This window comes from Phalangium opilio, unplaced genomic scaffold (genome assembly GCF_054372755.1).
Source record: "Phalangium opilio isolate 3A_F unplaced genomic scaffold, DU_Popi_V2 ptg000209l_1, whole genome shotgun sequence".
In the NCBI taxonomy this organism is placed as follows: domain Eukaryota; kingdom Metazoa; phylum Arthropoda; class Arachnida; order Opiliones; family Phalangiidae; genus Phalangium; species Phalangium opilio.
Genome location: NW_028324217.1, coordinates 8,570,733 through 8,587,196, shown reverse-complemented (window position 1 = coordinate 8,587,196; position 16,464 = coordinate 8,570,733). Strand labels below are relative to the sequence as shown.

General features: G+C 35.4%; 2 protein-coding genes across 2 annotated transcripts; one reads left to right on the top strand and one right to left on the bottom strand.

The window, feature by feature from the left end:
- Positions 1-31: 31 nt before the first annotated feature.
- LOC149618887 (multiple inositol polyphosphate phosphatase 1-like) lies at positions 32-2,881 on the top strand. The gene is made up of 2 exons (XM_089854411.1): positions 32-666; positions 1,030-2,881. The coding sequence occupies exons 1-2, from the start codon at positions 404-406 to the stop codon at positions 1,391-1,393; spliced, it is 627 nt and encodes a 208-aa protein (XP_089710537.1). The 5' UTR covers positions 32-403; the 3' UTR covers positions 1,394-2,881.
- Positions 2,882-3,770: 889 nt separating this feature from the next.
- LOC149618886 (uncharacterized) lies at positions 3,771-5,906 on the bottom strand. Its single transcript, XM_089854406.1, has 2 exons — positions 5,803-5,906; positions 3,771-5,686 (listed from the first exon to the last, which is right to left on the bottom strand). The coding sequence occupies exon 2, from the start codon at positions 5,456-5,458 to the stop codon at positions 3,875-3,877; it is 1,584 nt and encodes a 527-aa protein (XP_089710532.1). The 5' UTR covers positions 5,459-5,686; positions 5,803-5,906; the 3' UTR covers positions 3,771-3,874.
- Between the last annotated feature and the right edge of the window lie 10,558 nt (positions 5,907-16,464).

The following is a 16,464-nucleotide window of genomic DNA, read 5'->3' as shown; positions in this document are numbered from 1 at the left end:
GAGTATTCCTTTCTAGCGTCCCGCTGGACCTGAGTCGTTCCACAGTTACCGTGCGGAATTTCCTCAGATTACGCATCCTTCCCTCCCCCAATCATCCTTGGTTTCCGTACTCGATCTATATTTCCTACTTTTCTGAAATGTACGGGATGGCTGGAAGAGATCTCGCGGGGACACTGACGACGAAAATTGGATAGCTTTTAGTAGATTAAAGTAATGGCCACAATAAAAGAGTAATAAAGAACTAGGAGAACGCGGGAATTTTAAATAGATGTATAGTTAAATTAACAATATCACATATGACACATACATACTCGTTTCTTTACTTGCAAACTATATAATTCAGGATAAAAATTACAAGAAAACAAAGCCAGAGGAAGAACTTACGTTTTTGACATCAAATGCCATGAACACAACGTTAGATCAAATTACGGAAAGGCTTGGCTTCAACGTTACTGCTGATCAAGTCAAGATGATGCTCCGAACTTGTCAGTTTGAGTACGCCATCGATGGAAATTCTGTATGGTGCCACATCTTTTTCGAAAGCGACGTTAAAGTATTTGAATATTTGGAGGACCTAAATGATTATTACAGTGATGGCTATGGCGGCCCAGAGCGAAATTACCGACAAGCGTGTCCTCTTGTCAAGGATCTACTGAACCAATTCAGGTCTAAATATTTTTGCGTTGTAAAATTCAGCTATTTCCAATCAAATCGAACCCAAAAGACCATTCTCAGCCCGTCTATAGGTTAAAGGAAACCAGTGAACTAAATATTTGTGAAATCGGTTGAAACGCGCGGACTTTGTTGCATAGAGAAGATTTTTTACATTTCTGGGCGCCATTTATTAAGATGGCGGCGGATTGGAAAATTCTTTCTTAGTACGCGCCTACTACTACTTATGAGTAACGTTACTGCAAATTTTCAGCCTTCTAGGGCAAGCGGTTTGGGCTGGGCGTTGATTATCAGTCAGTCAGGACTTTGATTTATATAGATATAGATTTTAACATATTGTTTCGATTTTGTCCATAGACTTGCGAAACAAGGTGAACATCCGAATGCCTACATGATGTTTTCACACGCGGGAGCCATGAAAAAGATTTTGAGCGCTTTTGGACTTTTCAAAGACGACAAACCACTCATGGCCAACAATTATAGCGCATCCAGCGATCGCAAATGGAAATCTAGTCTCATTTGCCCCTTCATGGCAAACATCGCCTTTACCTTGTACAAATGCGACGGTGATCAGAATTTCAAAATTGAAACCCTCGTCAACGAAAAACCAGTGAAAATTAAGGGATGCTCTAACGAGCTATGTTCTTTCAAAGAATTTGAGGAAGCTTACCAAGACGCGGACACTTGCGATTTGAACAAAGTTTGCGTATTGGAGCATTAACTTAAAATAGTTGAGATTTACACGTAATAAAAGATTAGTTTTTATATATATGACTCGTTAAAGATTGAAAAGGTAGTTTTAATTTTATAACCAAACCGCTATCTTGCCGATGAATTTTAGTGCAATGGTGAAACGCCCACAGTTACTTGTAGTTATTATAAATTTGGTATTATTATTACCAAAATGCCTTAGGGTACTATAATACTTTGTTATTTTTTAAGCAGTTTTAAAATTGTGATACGCTCATGCTTTCATATTTTCATGAACTAAAATTTTTTGTGAGATTAGGGCCTCATTCTACGGTATGCGTGGTTTAGCAATTTTTCATACTAGAGTTCACGAGTATTTTCTCTGAATTTAATTAAAGAGGTACCACGTTTAATGACGACTTTTTCGTTGCCCACCAGTGAGTGCATTGGTGATGTAATAACAGCAACGCAATGATTACATTACAGAGTTGTTGACATTTAGTTTCGTGTTTGTAGAAAACACGCATATTTTTAGCTATATCAAGGGGAAACAATCAAAGCGTTACCTGTACCTTGTGTGGGGAAAGTTTGATTCTTGAGTACCAAACTCAGTAATGATAACACGTACGAGAGGTCATTCCCGTGTATGGATCGAAAATTTAGCCATAGTACCCTCGGTTTTAGGTTGGGCATAAGCTTTAGGTGCAACAATTAGTAACTTCTATTTACACGTTCCTTCGCTACTACAATATAATTAGGCCCGGGAGGTGACTGCACTCAATGATGCACAACAATGAAAAGTTTTCTGACATTTTCAAACAGCTACTGATGGACCCCAACTACATAAGTTCAAAAGATATGTTCCATAAGTTTGTCACTGGTTACTGAAAGCAGTGAAACGTCTTGGATTCTCGTAAAGCGACGCCCGGTGAGACGCTGTCAAAGGCTTTGTACACACTAAATAGGAAGATGGACTGCAGAACTGAGTGTAGTCAATTCTCGCATCGTTCTCGAACTAGCTCTCAGTAAGTCTCAAGCATTACGAAGCGTCAAACTTATGGAACATATCTTATAAACCTATGCAACTATGGTATTCCAGAATCAGACTTCCCTCTCCCAAGCGTGAAAATTCGAGACATTACAATGCATTGGTGACGTCATAACACTTGTAATGCATTATCAAACGAAGTAGACGACGGCATTGAATATTGGTATCGATTTGTTAGAGCAAAAATATAACTGGACATGATCTGGCTTCGTTTTAGCATAAGTACAATAGCAATTATTGTATTTATTATTCTAACGCAAGTGCAAAATTTTAGTCCAAATGCAGACTTACTAGTTTACGTGAAACAAAGAAGAAGAAAATCAAAATGGTATTGAACTATTTTTCATAACGGGGTCCAAAGGTGTTTTGATACGGTGGTTTTGAAAACACCCATATTGTAACTTTAAAATTTGTTGCTAAAATTAATTCTGTTAAGTTTATTTTTGTTGCACATTACTTTTTTGTTCTATATATTTTTGTTCTATATATTTTGTTCTAATTACGGTGATTTTACGGACTTGTATTAAGATAACTGTGCCGCGCACCACTGCGAAACAGTACAATTGTTCAGTTGACAGTTGTTTTACATTAGATTGTCATCGAAATTGTTTCGGAACTTGATCCATTTTGGAAAAAAAGGTTAATTAGCTGCAAATTATGTTAGGTAATTTATGAACGTTTGGTGTACTATAAATATATTTTAACTTTGATTTGTTTAATTTTTATACAGGTCAGTAGATCTTTATTTGTTAGTAATTGTGGGCATATACAACAGTATTTGTGGGCTTGTGGCTGAGGTATTTGTTTTAACATAACGTCATGGCTTAGAAGAACGGCCTTTTCCTAAATATAAAAGGAAAGATACTAAAAAAATAAATGATCTATTATTACAGAATAAATAGCATTTACTTAGTCTTAAAAACAAGGGACTACTGCGCCATCCGCCATTGGTTTAGAGGCGTCTGTTAAACCGAACCACTTACCCTTACAAGATTGGTTGAATTCTCACAGGCGGAGAGAGGTTAACCAATGCTGGCGCAATAGTCGTTTTTAAGACTAATTAAATTCTAATTATTTCGTAATAAGACATCGTGTATACTTTTGCTTAATATTTTTCCTTTTATATTTAGAAAAAGGACGTTCATTTAAGGGATAACGTTATGTTAGCTAACCCTGTCATTAAGTCTCGAATAAGTTCAAGATCACATGAAACGTGGATGACATTGAAAATTACATATTTTCAAAAACTTGTTACCTGGATATAAGACTTTAATTTCGTCAACTAACCTGTTCAATGCGGCTCTATAAACGTTGATCTGTTTAGGTAACAGAAACAATTTGGCATCATCCAAGACTACAATTTTTCATGACATGAGAAGTATTTTTATTTGATAAAATGCATAGGCCTAGTATACAAACACATTACTCATAAGTTTTGAGATTTTGTAATAACATAGCTTGAGTTTATAATGGTTCCTTTTTAATGACGAAGTCCTCGATCTGGATTCTCAATCGTGGATATGAAAAAACACCATATTCGGCGAGTTGCTTCGGAGATAACCTTTCCAATGCAACATGGGAAGCTCGCAATTTGAAGTTTTGGAGGGAACATCGCACAGCTTTATGTTGAAACAAATCGTGTTCATTTGCAAACGCCTTTTTGCAAATATAGCACTCGTAAATGACAGGTTTCACATCAGTGCTTGAACAGTTTTCATATCTTCGCGAAGTTTCGAAATATTTGTCATACAAATGATTAGATGCCTGGTGTACACGACGGGATGTTTCGGAAGGGAAACACAGATGACATTTAGAACACTTGAAAGACTTAGCACGGCAGTGTAACAATTTATGTTTTTTCAAATATGAGCCACATTTGAAAGCCGAACCGCATTCCGTACATTTGAACGATCTTTCATCAGTATGCACAATTTTGGAGTGTTTCTCTAACGTGTAAGGTTCTTTGAAGGTTTTGCCACACTGTTCACAAGGAAAGGGCCTTTCGTTCTGGTGAATATAAATCTTGTGAAGATTTAAACTTGTTTTGTTTTTAAATTTAGCGTCACATGAGTCGCATTGAAATGATTTAGCCATATGAACTGCTCTCTTGTGTTTGTTTAACAAAAATTTAGTTTGGTAAGAACGCTCACACTGTTGGCAATTGAATGGTTTATCCTCCAAGTGCGTAGTCTTGTGCAAATTTAGTCGCGATCTCAATTTGAAAGATTTATCACACATTTCGCATTTAAATGGTCGCTCCGAAGAATGAAGAACCTTATGATTTTTTAGTTCCCGCAATCTTTTAAAGGTTTTATCGCATTCAGAACATTTGTGGAGTTTCAACTGAAGGCCATATTGTGATATGTAACTAGAGTTACACAAATCATATTTGGACATGTGAGTAAGTTGATGTCCTGTCAAAGCAGATTTCCATTTGAAGGCCATATGACACAATTGACATTTAAATGGACGTTCGGACGAGTGATTGACTTTATGCGATGCCAATTCAGAATTGCGTTTGAATGCCATGTGACAGACTTCACATTTAAATGGACGTTCGGGCAAGTGTATGAGTTTATGTTGTGCCAAGATCTTTTTCTCTTTGAAGGTCTTCTGACACACTTCACATTTAAATGGACGTTCAGACGAGTGTCTGAGTTTATGCCGTGCCAAGTCACTTTTCCCTTTGAAGGTCTTCTGACACAGTTCACATTGAAACGGACGATCAGATGAGTGTCTCACCTTATGCCTTGTTAAATATGAATTATGATGAAACGCCAAGTCACAGATGTCACATTTAAAATGCTTCTTAGCATTGTGTGATTGTCTTTCATTCATTAATGGGGATAACTTCCTTTGTTCCTGATTCTCCGTAATTTCTACCACTGGGGGATGAACCGACTCCGCTTCTTTAGAAGTGCTAGTCTCGTCATCATCGTTCTTAATGATGATTGGCCATTTTAGTAAAGAGTTTGTAGGTGTTTCCAAATTTTCCACCTCATCCGAGTCCGGCTTCTCAGTTTTTATGAATTTAATTGGACGAAACATTGCAATAAATGATCGTAACTACTTTATGTTCTTATATTTTTATGAAACTGGCATCCAAGAAATTAGTCTCTACGAAGTTACAGCATACAACTTAAAGGTTTCAATAGGCTTGAAGAACGGCCATACTGATATATTTCATCGTTGGTCTTGAGACTGAATTCATCCACATAAGAAGTAGCTTGCTTTTTTAAACACCATAGGACCTTTCGCCTCAAGGTCTGTATACCGCTTCGCATTATTAATGAAAGAGGTTTTACTTACTGAACTTGTTAAATCGCACTATTTATGATTTCATTCACGGTCATTCAATGATCTAAAAGGTTTTTACAAAGGTATTTACGTACTAATTCAGAGAAATTTGATTTCCAAGCTAAGAGCAATGCTAAAGACACTCCATTCTCCAAGGCCACCGTATATAAGACTGGCTGGTACATAGCCAGGAGGTGGTTATCTTGAACACTGGGTTCACGCAGCATGAGCAGTGTCATCGACCTCTTCTTCTCAAAAGGGCTGGTCTTTCGTGCTTTTAAAGAACAAGATGGTCTAGGCCATAATTACACCACATTGTTTACGTACTCTTGCTATCCCAACTTCATTAAACCATAAGTGGATCATATTACAGCTCCCTATAAGTACTGGACGTAGGTTATGCTTTTGTAAACAGCGTTTTCTTCCAAGACATCCAAGCCCGCCATCTATAGCTCAGTTTTACAAGTATAGTTTGCCCATTAACCCGGATCTGGAGTTTCTTTAGACTACGGAAGTTCCGGTTGATGATAGCCTAATGGCTGTCAGACCGCCGTCAGTGTTGTGATTAGAGTGAAGCTTGTTATCGCGCTATAATTTTGATTTAGAATGGCTTATGTTTCTTTGCTAATTAAGAAAAACGTCTAGGACCAATGTAACTAATTACAATCGTCGCATGCCCAAATGAAAGACACATCTGAACACAATTTATATGTGATATTAAAATCACATAACCCTAAGCGACTAAAACGTTTTGTAAAACTGAAAAATATTGACCAGCATCTTTCGCGAACGGAAAACGTTAAAAAAGGAAACAAATTTCTATGTCGACGCACATAACCTATAATTCGTAATAAATCGGTCCAACTATCCCCGCTAAAAACCTATAAATCGGTGGAAACTCATTGCTGTATTAGGGGTGCACTAAAAATGTTCTAGCATTATGAATTTTATTTTGAACATTTGAATTCATATTAATTTCCTTTTCAACACAAGCGTTTAAAAATTGACCGCCAATTTTTTTTTAAAATCGTAAAAACAAAGTGGACTTCTAGTATTATATTTACAACACAACACTATGTATGGAACAACTTGTTTCCTTCCGCGCTCTTCTCTCTCAAACCTTTTCTCGTTGGCTACTACGTACTTCCGTTTTCTTGGCCCGCTTTTTAAAAATTTCTTTCGCGCCAAAATCATTCCTCTGGTTTAGTTCACAAATTCGCCGCTGCGTTTCGCATATACCCTCTTCCCTTCAGCGCTGGGAGACAATGCTGATGCACAGCGATGTTATATCGTCCAGTACTTCTAGGGAGCTGTAATACGATCTACTTCTGATTAAACTTTATCCTAGCGAAGTATAGTGGCGTAGGAACGGGGGGGGGGTACAAGGGTACATTTTATCCCCCTAAAATTTTACTAGGGCGCCTAAATAGGTCAGAAAGGGCGCCAAATTTATAATCACAGGGCGCCAAAATTACACTTAAGTAAAAAAAGAGGTAAATAGACCATTTCGGTATTACGCGCGGTGCTGTTTCCCGTTCTAGTGGCGGAGCTAAGAGCTCGTGTTCTGTAAGGCATAAAAGGCTTATTCAGCTTCACAAATTTGGGGCGCTGAAGACCGTTCGCGCCTTCGCAGAGATGAATACCGAAATGGTCTACTGTGAAAATCAAGCGGACTCGGAGAAAACTTGTTTTGAAAGGCAAGGGACCGTCCATAAACTACGTCACGCGAAAAAAAGCATTTTCTAGCCCCCTGTCCCCCCAGATCACGCTTCGTCACGCTTTTTTCAGACCCCTCCACTAAAAACCACGTCACATTTCTTTAACCCCCCCCCCCCTCCGCACTATGATTTGTCTTAATTTACAAATTTAATTTGATTAATTTCTTGAGTGATATGCCGCCCTCTCAGAAATATTTTGCTCGGCTGAAAAAGTTCTCTTCCGTTTTAAGCTTTTTCCCTCTGATTGACCTTTAGAATTTTAATGTCTGGATGTGCTTTTTAAAAGTTTCAAAATAGTTCCATAAAGCTTAGTTAAAGGGGCACAATTTTTAGGTTTCGACACTGTCACCGAAAACAGACTAATCGAGCTTGAGATTTAGAAAATTTGCCAAAGAATCGAAACCATTTCTATCGGCAGGGGGATTTGATTCATCCTCACAAATAATATGGGCGAATAAACAGATACATAAGATAGTTTACGCTGTTTTAGCCTGTTTATTTTAAATGCGCTATTTAAATTGGCTATATAAATGTGTAAATAGTAGATAATTGCTTAAATTTTCTACTATTTAAGCGATGATGGAATAACAATTTTGGTAAATTATTGTAACGGTGGACTATGGAATGTTGTCTTTCTTCTTCTATAACTTACTGACTTCGTAACAAAATCAATGCTAAATGTGACGTCACGCATCGAAGAACCCCTCCCTCCCCCTTGTCATGGACCGTCACAAATTTAGAAATCCCCTCCCCCCCATAAGAGTGTGACGTAGTTTATGGACGGTCCCCAACGCAACGGCAGCAGGAAAGTTGGACGACGAAACCGTCTTTTTCTGTTTGCAACTTCATTCGTCTCCTTTTTGTTGTGCCTGCCAAAAGGCTGCCATTACACTTCAGCAGAAAGAAGTTTCTCTATATTGAAGCTTTTAAAAACGTACTAACAGCAAGGCCCCAGAAGTCTTATAATTCCCATAAAATCCTAAAGTTTAGAAAGTATCCTATTTCTATAAAGTCCTATTTTTGGTATTTTGGTGTAATAATTTATAATTCCAGCTGTGTGACGTTTTAAACTTAGAATTAGCAAGATCTCATTCAGTCAGGACATCTGAAATGTCTTAGCTCACAGATTAAGCTCATTTATAGCACAGACCTTTAATTATGAAAAGGAATTATGGAAATAGGGTTTTCTCTGAAAAACATCTTTTCTTACCTGACCCTTTTAAATTGTTTGATTTGGTAACTTTTCAATCACTTTTAAGTCTCTTTTTTTCTTGTTGTTTTTTTAATTATTGGTCAATTTCCATGTAAATCTGAATGTGTGTCTTCTGTGTGAACCCTTTAGCATTTGATTAGATATAGGTGCTGTAACGCTCTTTATGGCATCTTACATTCTAGTAGATAGTAAATACCGGTTTTGGCCCACTGGCGTCAGTCAGTGCCAGCATCGTGCCAGATGGCACCAATAAATATGGCGTCAATGGGCGCCCACAGAATTTTTCCTCCTATGGCGCCAGTGAATCAAACATTTTTCCCCCAATATTGTTGTGACGTCAGTGAAACGTTCATGATGTGTTGGCGTCAGTGAATCAATCATGGCGTCAATGTTAGACTTAAGCGCCAACAGTGGTAAATAACCTTTGTCACACGCGTCATGTTCGCTATAAGAACGTGATTGGTCTAAAAGGACCGCCATATTCAAATTTAATACTATTTAACTAAATATATAAGCATATTCCTAATTTTAGGAGTTATTTCAACTTAATATTCGAATTTAATACTTCTAAATATAAACTTTAGAAATTATTTCAACTTAAACCAATTTCTCTTTATTGATAGGCTTATTTCAAGGATAAGAAATGTAAATAACAAGGTCGATGAACGTGAATAGAGAAACTCGGACGGTAAATAAACGGCCTATGTCAATAATTAGAAATCATGATAAGCGCTTGTAGAAAGCGGTTAGTGTCGACATGGGATCATAGTTGGGGGTTACAATGTTTGCTACGAAACGTGTAAATAAACAAACTAGATTGAAACTTGGCGCGAATTCCGAAACATGGCGCGGTATTAATTTTTATTATTAAAAACATAAAATTTCTCTTATCATAATGTATTTTTTATTTGAACTGATAAGGGAAATATACTCTATGTCCAAAACTCTGTCTCACATTGCCAACAGTAATGTGAACTTTCGATCTGATAAGAGAACCAATAATGATTATGAAATGATAAAAACATATGCCTCGATTTATCCATTCTTTCACATACCTGCCGAGGAAATGAACAAATATTTAATCTTCCTAAAAGTACGGATTAACAGTAAATAGAAAAGATGGCAATTGTATCTCCTAAACACAAACAAAATCAAATTCAAACCATACTAAACAATGATGAAAGGGTAAAACTCCTTTCAAAATCATCGGTAAATTTCCTCCGAGCGTGAGCAAACAAAGGTTAAATTGATAAGTGCAGAAGTGAACTAATTTAAGAAATATGGCGGGTAGACTTTCGAACTACCCACGCTTTAGTCCATGCGTTTAATCCACTTCTAAAGTCAACATGATTAGAGCAAACTTTCCTATTAGTGTTCAAACCTTTCTGTTCAAAGTTTCACTCTTTCTGTTCAAAGTTTCACTCTTTCTGTTCAAAGTTTCACTCTTTCTGTTCAAAGTTTCACTCTTTCTGTTCAAAGTTTCACTCTTTCTGTTCAAAGTTTCACTCTTTCTGTTCAAAGTTTCACTATTTCTGTTCGGTGTTTCACTCTTTCTGTTCAAAGTTTCACTATTTCTGTTCGGTGTTTCACTATTTCTGTTCGGTATTTCACTATTTCTGTTCGGTATTTCACTATTTCTGTTCGGTATTTCACTATTTCTGTTCGGTATTTCACTATTTCTGTTCGGTATTTCACTATTTCTGTTCGGTATTTCACTATTTCTGTTCGGTGTTTCACTATTTCTGTTCGGTGTTTCACTATTTCTGTTCGGTGTTCCACTATTTTTGTTCGGTGTTTCACTATTTCTGTTCGGTGTTTCACTATTTCTGTTCGGTGTTTCACTATTTCTGTTCGGTGTTTCACTATTTCTGTTCGGTGTTTCACTATTTCTGTTCGGTGTTTCACTATTTTTGTTCGGTGTTGCACTATTTCTGTTCGGTGTTTCACTATTTCTGTTCGGTGTTACACTATTTCTGTTCGGTGTTACACTATTTCTGTTCGGTGTTCCACTATTTCTGTTCGGTGTTCCACTATTTCTGTTCGGTGTTTCACTATTTCTGTTCGGTGTTTCACTATTTCTGTTCGGTGTTTCACTATTTCTGTTCGGTGTTTCACTATTTCTGTTCGGTGTTTCACTATTTCTGTTCGGTGTTTCACTATTTCTGTTCGGTGTTTCACTATTTCTGTTCGGTGTTTCACTATTTCTGTTCGGTGTTTCACTATTTCTGTTCGGTGTTTCACTATTTCTGTTCGGTGTTTCACTATTTCTGTTCGGTGTTTCACTATTTCTGTTCGGTGTTTCACTATTTCTGTTCGGTGTTTCACTATTTCTGGTCGGTGTTTCACTATTTCAGTTCGGTGTTTCACTATTTCTGTTCGGTGTTTCACTATTTCTGTTCGGTGTTTCACTATTTCTGTTCGGTGTTCCACTATTTCTGTTCGGTGTTTCACTATTTCTGGTCGGTGTTTCACTATTTCTGGTCGGTGTTTCACTATTTCAGTTCAGTGTTTCACTATTTCTGTTCGGTATTCCACTATTTCTGTTCGATGTTTCACTATTTCTGTTCCATGTTTCACTATTTCAGTTCGGTGTTTCACTATTTCTGTTCGGTGTTTCACTATTTCAGTTCGGTGTTTCACTATTTCTGTTCAGAGTTCCACTATTTCTGTTCAGAGTTTCACTATTTCTGTTCAGAGTTTCACTATTTCTGTTCAGAGTTTCACTCTTTATGTTCAAAGTTTCACTCTTTCTGTTCGGTGTTTCACTATTTCTGTTCAGAGTTTCACTATTTCTGTTCAGAGTTCCACTATTTCTGTTCAGAGTTTCACTATTTCTGTTCAGAGTTTCACTATTTCTGTTCGGTGTTCCACTATTTCTGTTCGGTGTTTCACTATTTCTGTTCGGTGTTTCACTATTTATGTTCAGAGCTTCACTATTTATGTTCAGAGTTTCACTATTTCTGTTCAGAGTTTCACTCTTTCTGTTCTAGGTTTCACTCTTTCTGTTCTAGGTTTCACTCTTTTTGTTCTAGGTTTCACTCTTTCTGTTCTAGGTTTCACTCTTTCTGTTATATGTTTCACTCTTTCTGTTCTATGTTTTACTCTTTCTGTTCTATGTTTCACTCTTTCGGTTCTATGTTTCACTCTTTCTGTTCTAGGTTTCACTCTTTCTGTCCTATGTTTCACTCTTTCTGTTCTATGTTTCACTCTTTCTGTTCTATGTTTCACTCTTTCTGTTCTATGTTTCACTCTTTCTGTTCTATGTTTCACTCCTTCTGTTCTATGTTTCACTCCTTCTGTTCTATGTTTCACTCCTTCTGTTCTATGTTTCACTCTTTCTGTTCTATGTTTCACTCTTTCTGTTCTATGTTTCACTCTTTTTGTTCTAGGTTTCACTCTTTCTGTTCTAGGTTTCACTCTTTCTGTTCTAGGTTTCACTCTTTCTGTTCTAGGTTTCACTCTTTCTGTTCTAGGTTTCACTCTTTCTGTTCTAGGTTTCACTCTTTCTGTCCTATGTTTCACTCTTTCTGTCCTATGTTTCACTCTTTCTGTTGTATGTTTCACTCGTTCTGTTCTATGTTTCACTCGTTCTGTTCTATGTTTCACTCTTTCTGTTCTATTTTTCACTCTTTCTGTTCAAAGTTTCACTCTTTATGTTCAAAGTTGCACTCTTACTGTTCAAATCTTCACCATTTATGATTAAAGTTTCACCATTTATGATTAAAGTTTCACCATTTATGTTTAAAGTTTCACCATTTATGATTAAATTTTCACCATTTATGATTAAAGTTTCACCATTTATGTTCATAGTTTCACCATTTATGTTTAAAGTTGCACTATTTCTGTTCAAAGTTTCACTATTTATGTTCAAGGTTTCACTCTTTCTGATCAAAGTTTCATTCTTTATGTACAAAGTTACACTATTTCTGTACAAAGTTACACTATTTCTGTTCAAAGTTACACTCTCTCTGTTCAAAGTTTCACCATTTATGTTTAAAGTTTCACTATTTATGTTCAATTTTTCCCTGTTTCTGTTCAGACATTTCTTATTTCTGCTGAAAGGTTTTTTTATTACTGTTCAAACTTTTCTTATTTGTGCTGATACGTTTTTTATTACTTTTCAAACTTTTGTTGTTCCTGCTGAAACGTTTCAAACTTCTTATTTTGTTGCAAGTTTATTTATCCTTTTTCCTCAAGCTTTTCATGTTTCTGTTCTAATTTTTATTATTTCGGCGATTTAATTCCTTTTTCCGAAATTCTACATCGCTTTACTAATTTCTATGGTTTTGAAATCGAATTTCAATGTTCCATAACCAAAATTCCCATGTGATATAAATGTGATGAATACCTTATTACCTAATAATGTATGAATTCCTAGAATATAAACGTCTTACTCTTAATCGGAATACATTAATTTATGATTTTAAATTACTTTAGTATTGTGAGATTTAGAACTCCAGATAAATTCCTAATCCAACTGCAAAAGTTTATATGGAAAACGAATTTTCAAGGTGAAAGATACGTAGTGTAAAACGGATGATTTCAAAGTTCAGACTAAATAACCGAAAATCAGTGAAACACCATCTCCTGATTAACATTAATTTATGTTTTGATATTATTGCAGTTTGGTTTCTAATATGTTTATAGGTATTAACGTTACAGAAAACTTTTTCAAATGACAGAATTCCGATTAAGTTTTCTTCACAAGGAACTAAAAAAGTGGTTGAAAGTGACATGAAGTGTCTATAATTCATTTTATAGTATCGGCAAAACACTAAAAATTGGTTAAAGTTTCGATAAATGTTTAGTAAACGTTTCGTTATTCGACTTAAATATATCCGATATTGTTAATATATGACTATTATAAAACAGATAATGAAGTTGAATGACGAAAAAGAGGTCGAAAGTGTTGTTAATCTACTGAAATTCAGATGAAATTGATGTGAAATGAAAGCATTCGATTGAAAGCGAACTAATACGACTAAGAAAGTGGATCAAAGTTTTGTTAAACTACTAAAATGTGGTTCAAATCACATTCAAAGGAACTAAAAAGCAGTTGAACGTTCATGAAATGACAAAAGTACAATTGTAAGTAATGTGTTTAATATTTCTATAAATTTTACAAGGGTATAAATACTTCTCGCAGATCTCAACAGTGTGTGAAATTTGATCACACGCATGTTACCAGTAATTGGTCCATTAACGTAACAAATGTGGATGATTACCAAGAAATAAACCCATTTGTTTTCAATCGTGATTTGATACTATCATAACCAAAACTTCGGTATATCACGACGTTTCGAGGAGACCTTTAGACACTTAATACTAGTCAAAACCTATTGGTGAGAAATTAACAATTGCTAAACTTGTTTGAAATATAAACCAGGGTTTTGAACGCAGAATTTATCCCAGTCTGTTTATTTTAGCAGTAAAGATCTTCTCAAGACACACATTCTTATCAGTTTGATAAATGGAAATTTCACCGGTGATAAATTATAAAGTGCAACGTCTAATAAATCCGCATCTCTTTTATCGGTATCATCGCCTTTTCGATCTTACGTTGAAATTTAAAAATATCATTTAACCCTTTTGGAACAGAAAAACTCCAATGCAAAAACAGACGGACACGCGTAGGTTCAATAGAGAATGATGTACCACAGACATTGGATGGAAGTGTCAAGGCTACCAATCTCAAGACCGGGAGAGGGCCGCCTAATAAAACACGCGCCGGGGAGAAAAAAAAACGCGTGTGGCGGCCCTCCCCGGTCTTGAGATTGGCAGCCTTGACACTTCCATCCAATGTCTGTGGTACATCATTCTCTATTGAACCTACGCGTGTCCGTCTGTTTTTGCATTGGAGTTTTTCTGTTCCAAAAGGGTTAAATGATATTTTTAAATTTCAACGTAAGATCGAAAAGGCGATGATACCGATAAAAGAGATGCGGATTTATTAGACGTTGCACTTTATAATTTATCACCGGTGAAATTTCCATTTATCAAACTGATAAGAATGTGTGTCTTGAGAAGATCTTTACTGCTAAAATAAACAGACTGGGATAAATTCTGCGTTCAAAACCCTGGTTTATATTTCAAACAAGTTTAGCAATTGTTAATTTCTCACCAATAGGTTTTGACTAGTATTAAGTGTCTAAAGGTCTCCTCGAAACGTCGTGATATACCGAAGTTTTGGTTATGATAGTATCAAATCACGATTGAAAACAAATGGGTTTATTTCTTGGTAATCATCCACATTTGTTACGTTAATGGACCAATTACTGGTAACATGCGTGTGATCAAATTTCACACACTGTTGAGATCTGCGAGAAGTATTTATACCCTTGTAAAATTTATAGAAATATTAAACACATTACTTACAATTGTACTTTTGTCATTTCATGAACGTTCAACTGCTTTTTAGTTCCTTTGAATGTGATTTGAACCACATTTTAGTAGTTTAACAAAACTTTGATCCACTTTCTTAGTCGTATTAGTTCGCTTTCAATCGAATGCTTTCATTTCACATCAATTTCATCTGAATTTCAGTAGATTAACAACACTTTCGACCTCTTTTTCGTCATTCAACTTCATTATCTGTTTTATAATAGTCATATATTAACAATATCGGATATATTTAAGTCGAATAACGAAACGTTTACTAAACATTTATCGAAACTTTAACCAATTTTTAGTGTTTTGCCGATACTATAAAATGAATTATAGACACTTCATGTCACTTTCAACCACTTTTTTAGTTCCTTGTGAAGAAAACTTAATCGGAATTCTGTCATTTGAAAAAGTTTTCTGTAACGTTAATACCTATAAACATATTAGAAACCAAACTGCAATAATATCAAAACATAAATTAATGTTAATCAGGAGATGGTGTTTCACTGATTTTCGGTTATTTAGTCTGAACTTTGAAATCATCCGTTTTACACTACGTATCTTTCACCTTGAAAATTCGTTTTCCATATAAACTTTTGCAGTTGGATTAGGAATTTATCTGGAGTTCTAAATCTCACAATACTAAAGTAATTTAAAATCATAAATTAATGTATTCCGATTAAGAGTAAGACGTTTATATTCTAGGAATTCATACATTATTAGGTAATAAGGTATTCATCACATTTATATCACATGGGAATTTTGGTTATGGAACATTGAAATTCGATTTCAAAACCATAGAAATTAGTAAAGCGATGTAGAATTTCGGAAAAAGGAATTAAATCGCCGAAATAATAAAAATTAGAACAGAAACATGAAAAGCTTGAGGAAAAAGGAAAAATAAACTTGCAACAAAATAAGAAGTTTGAAACGTTTCAGCAGGAACAACAAAAGTTTGAAAAGTAATAAAAAACGTATCAGCACAAATAAGAAAAGTTTGAACAGTAATAAAAAAACCTTTCAGCAGAAATAAGAAATGTCTGAACAGAAACAGGGAAAAATTGAACATAAATAGTGAAACTTTAAACATAAATGGTGAAACTTTGAACAGAGAGAGTGTAACTTTGAACAGAAATAGTGTAACTTTGTACAGAAATAGTGTAACTTTGTACATAAAGAATGAAACTTTGATCAGAAAGAGTGAAACCTTGAACATAAATAGTGAAACTTTGAACAGAAATAGTGCAACTTTAAACATAAATGGTGAAACTATGAACATAAATGGTGAAACTTTAATCATAAATGGTGAAAATTTAATCATAAATGGTGAAACTTTAAACATAAATGGTGAAACTTTAATCATAAATGGTGAAACTTTAATCATAAATGGTGAAGATTTGAACAGTAAGAGTGCAACTTTGAACATAAAGAGTGAAACTTTG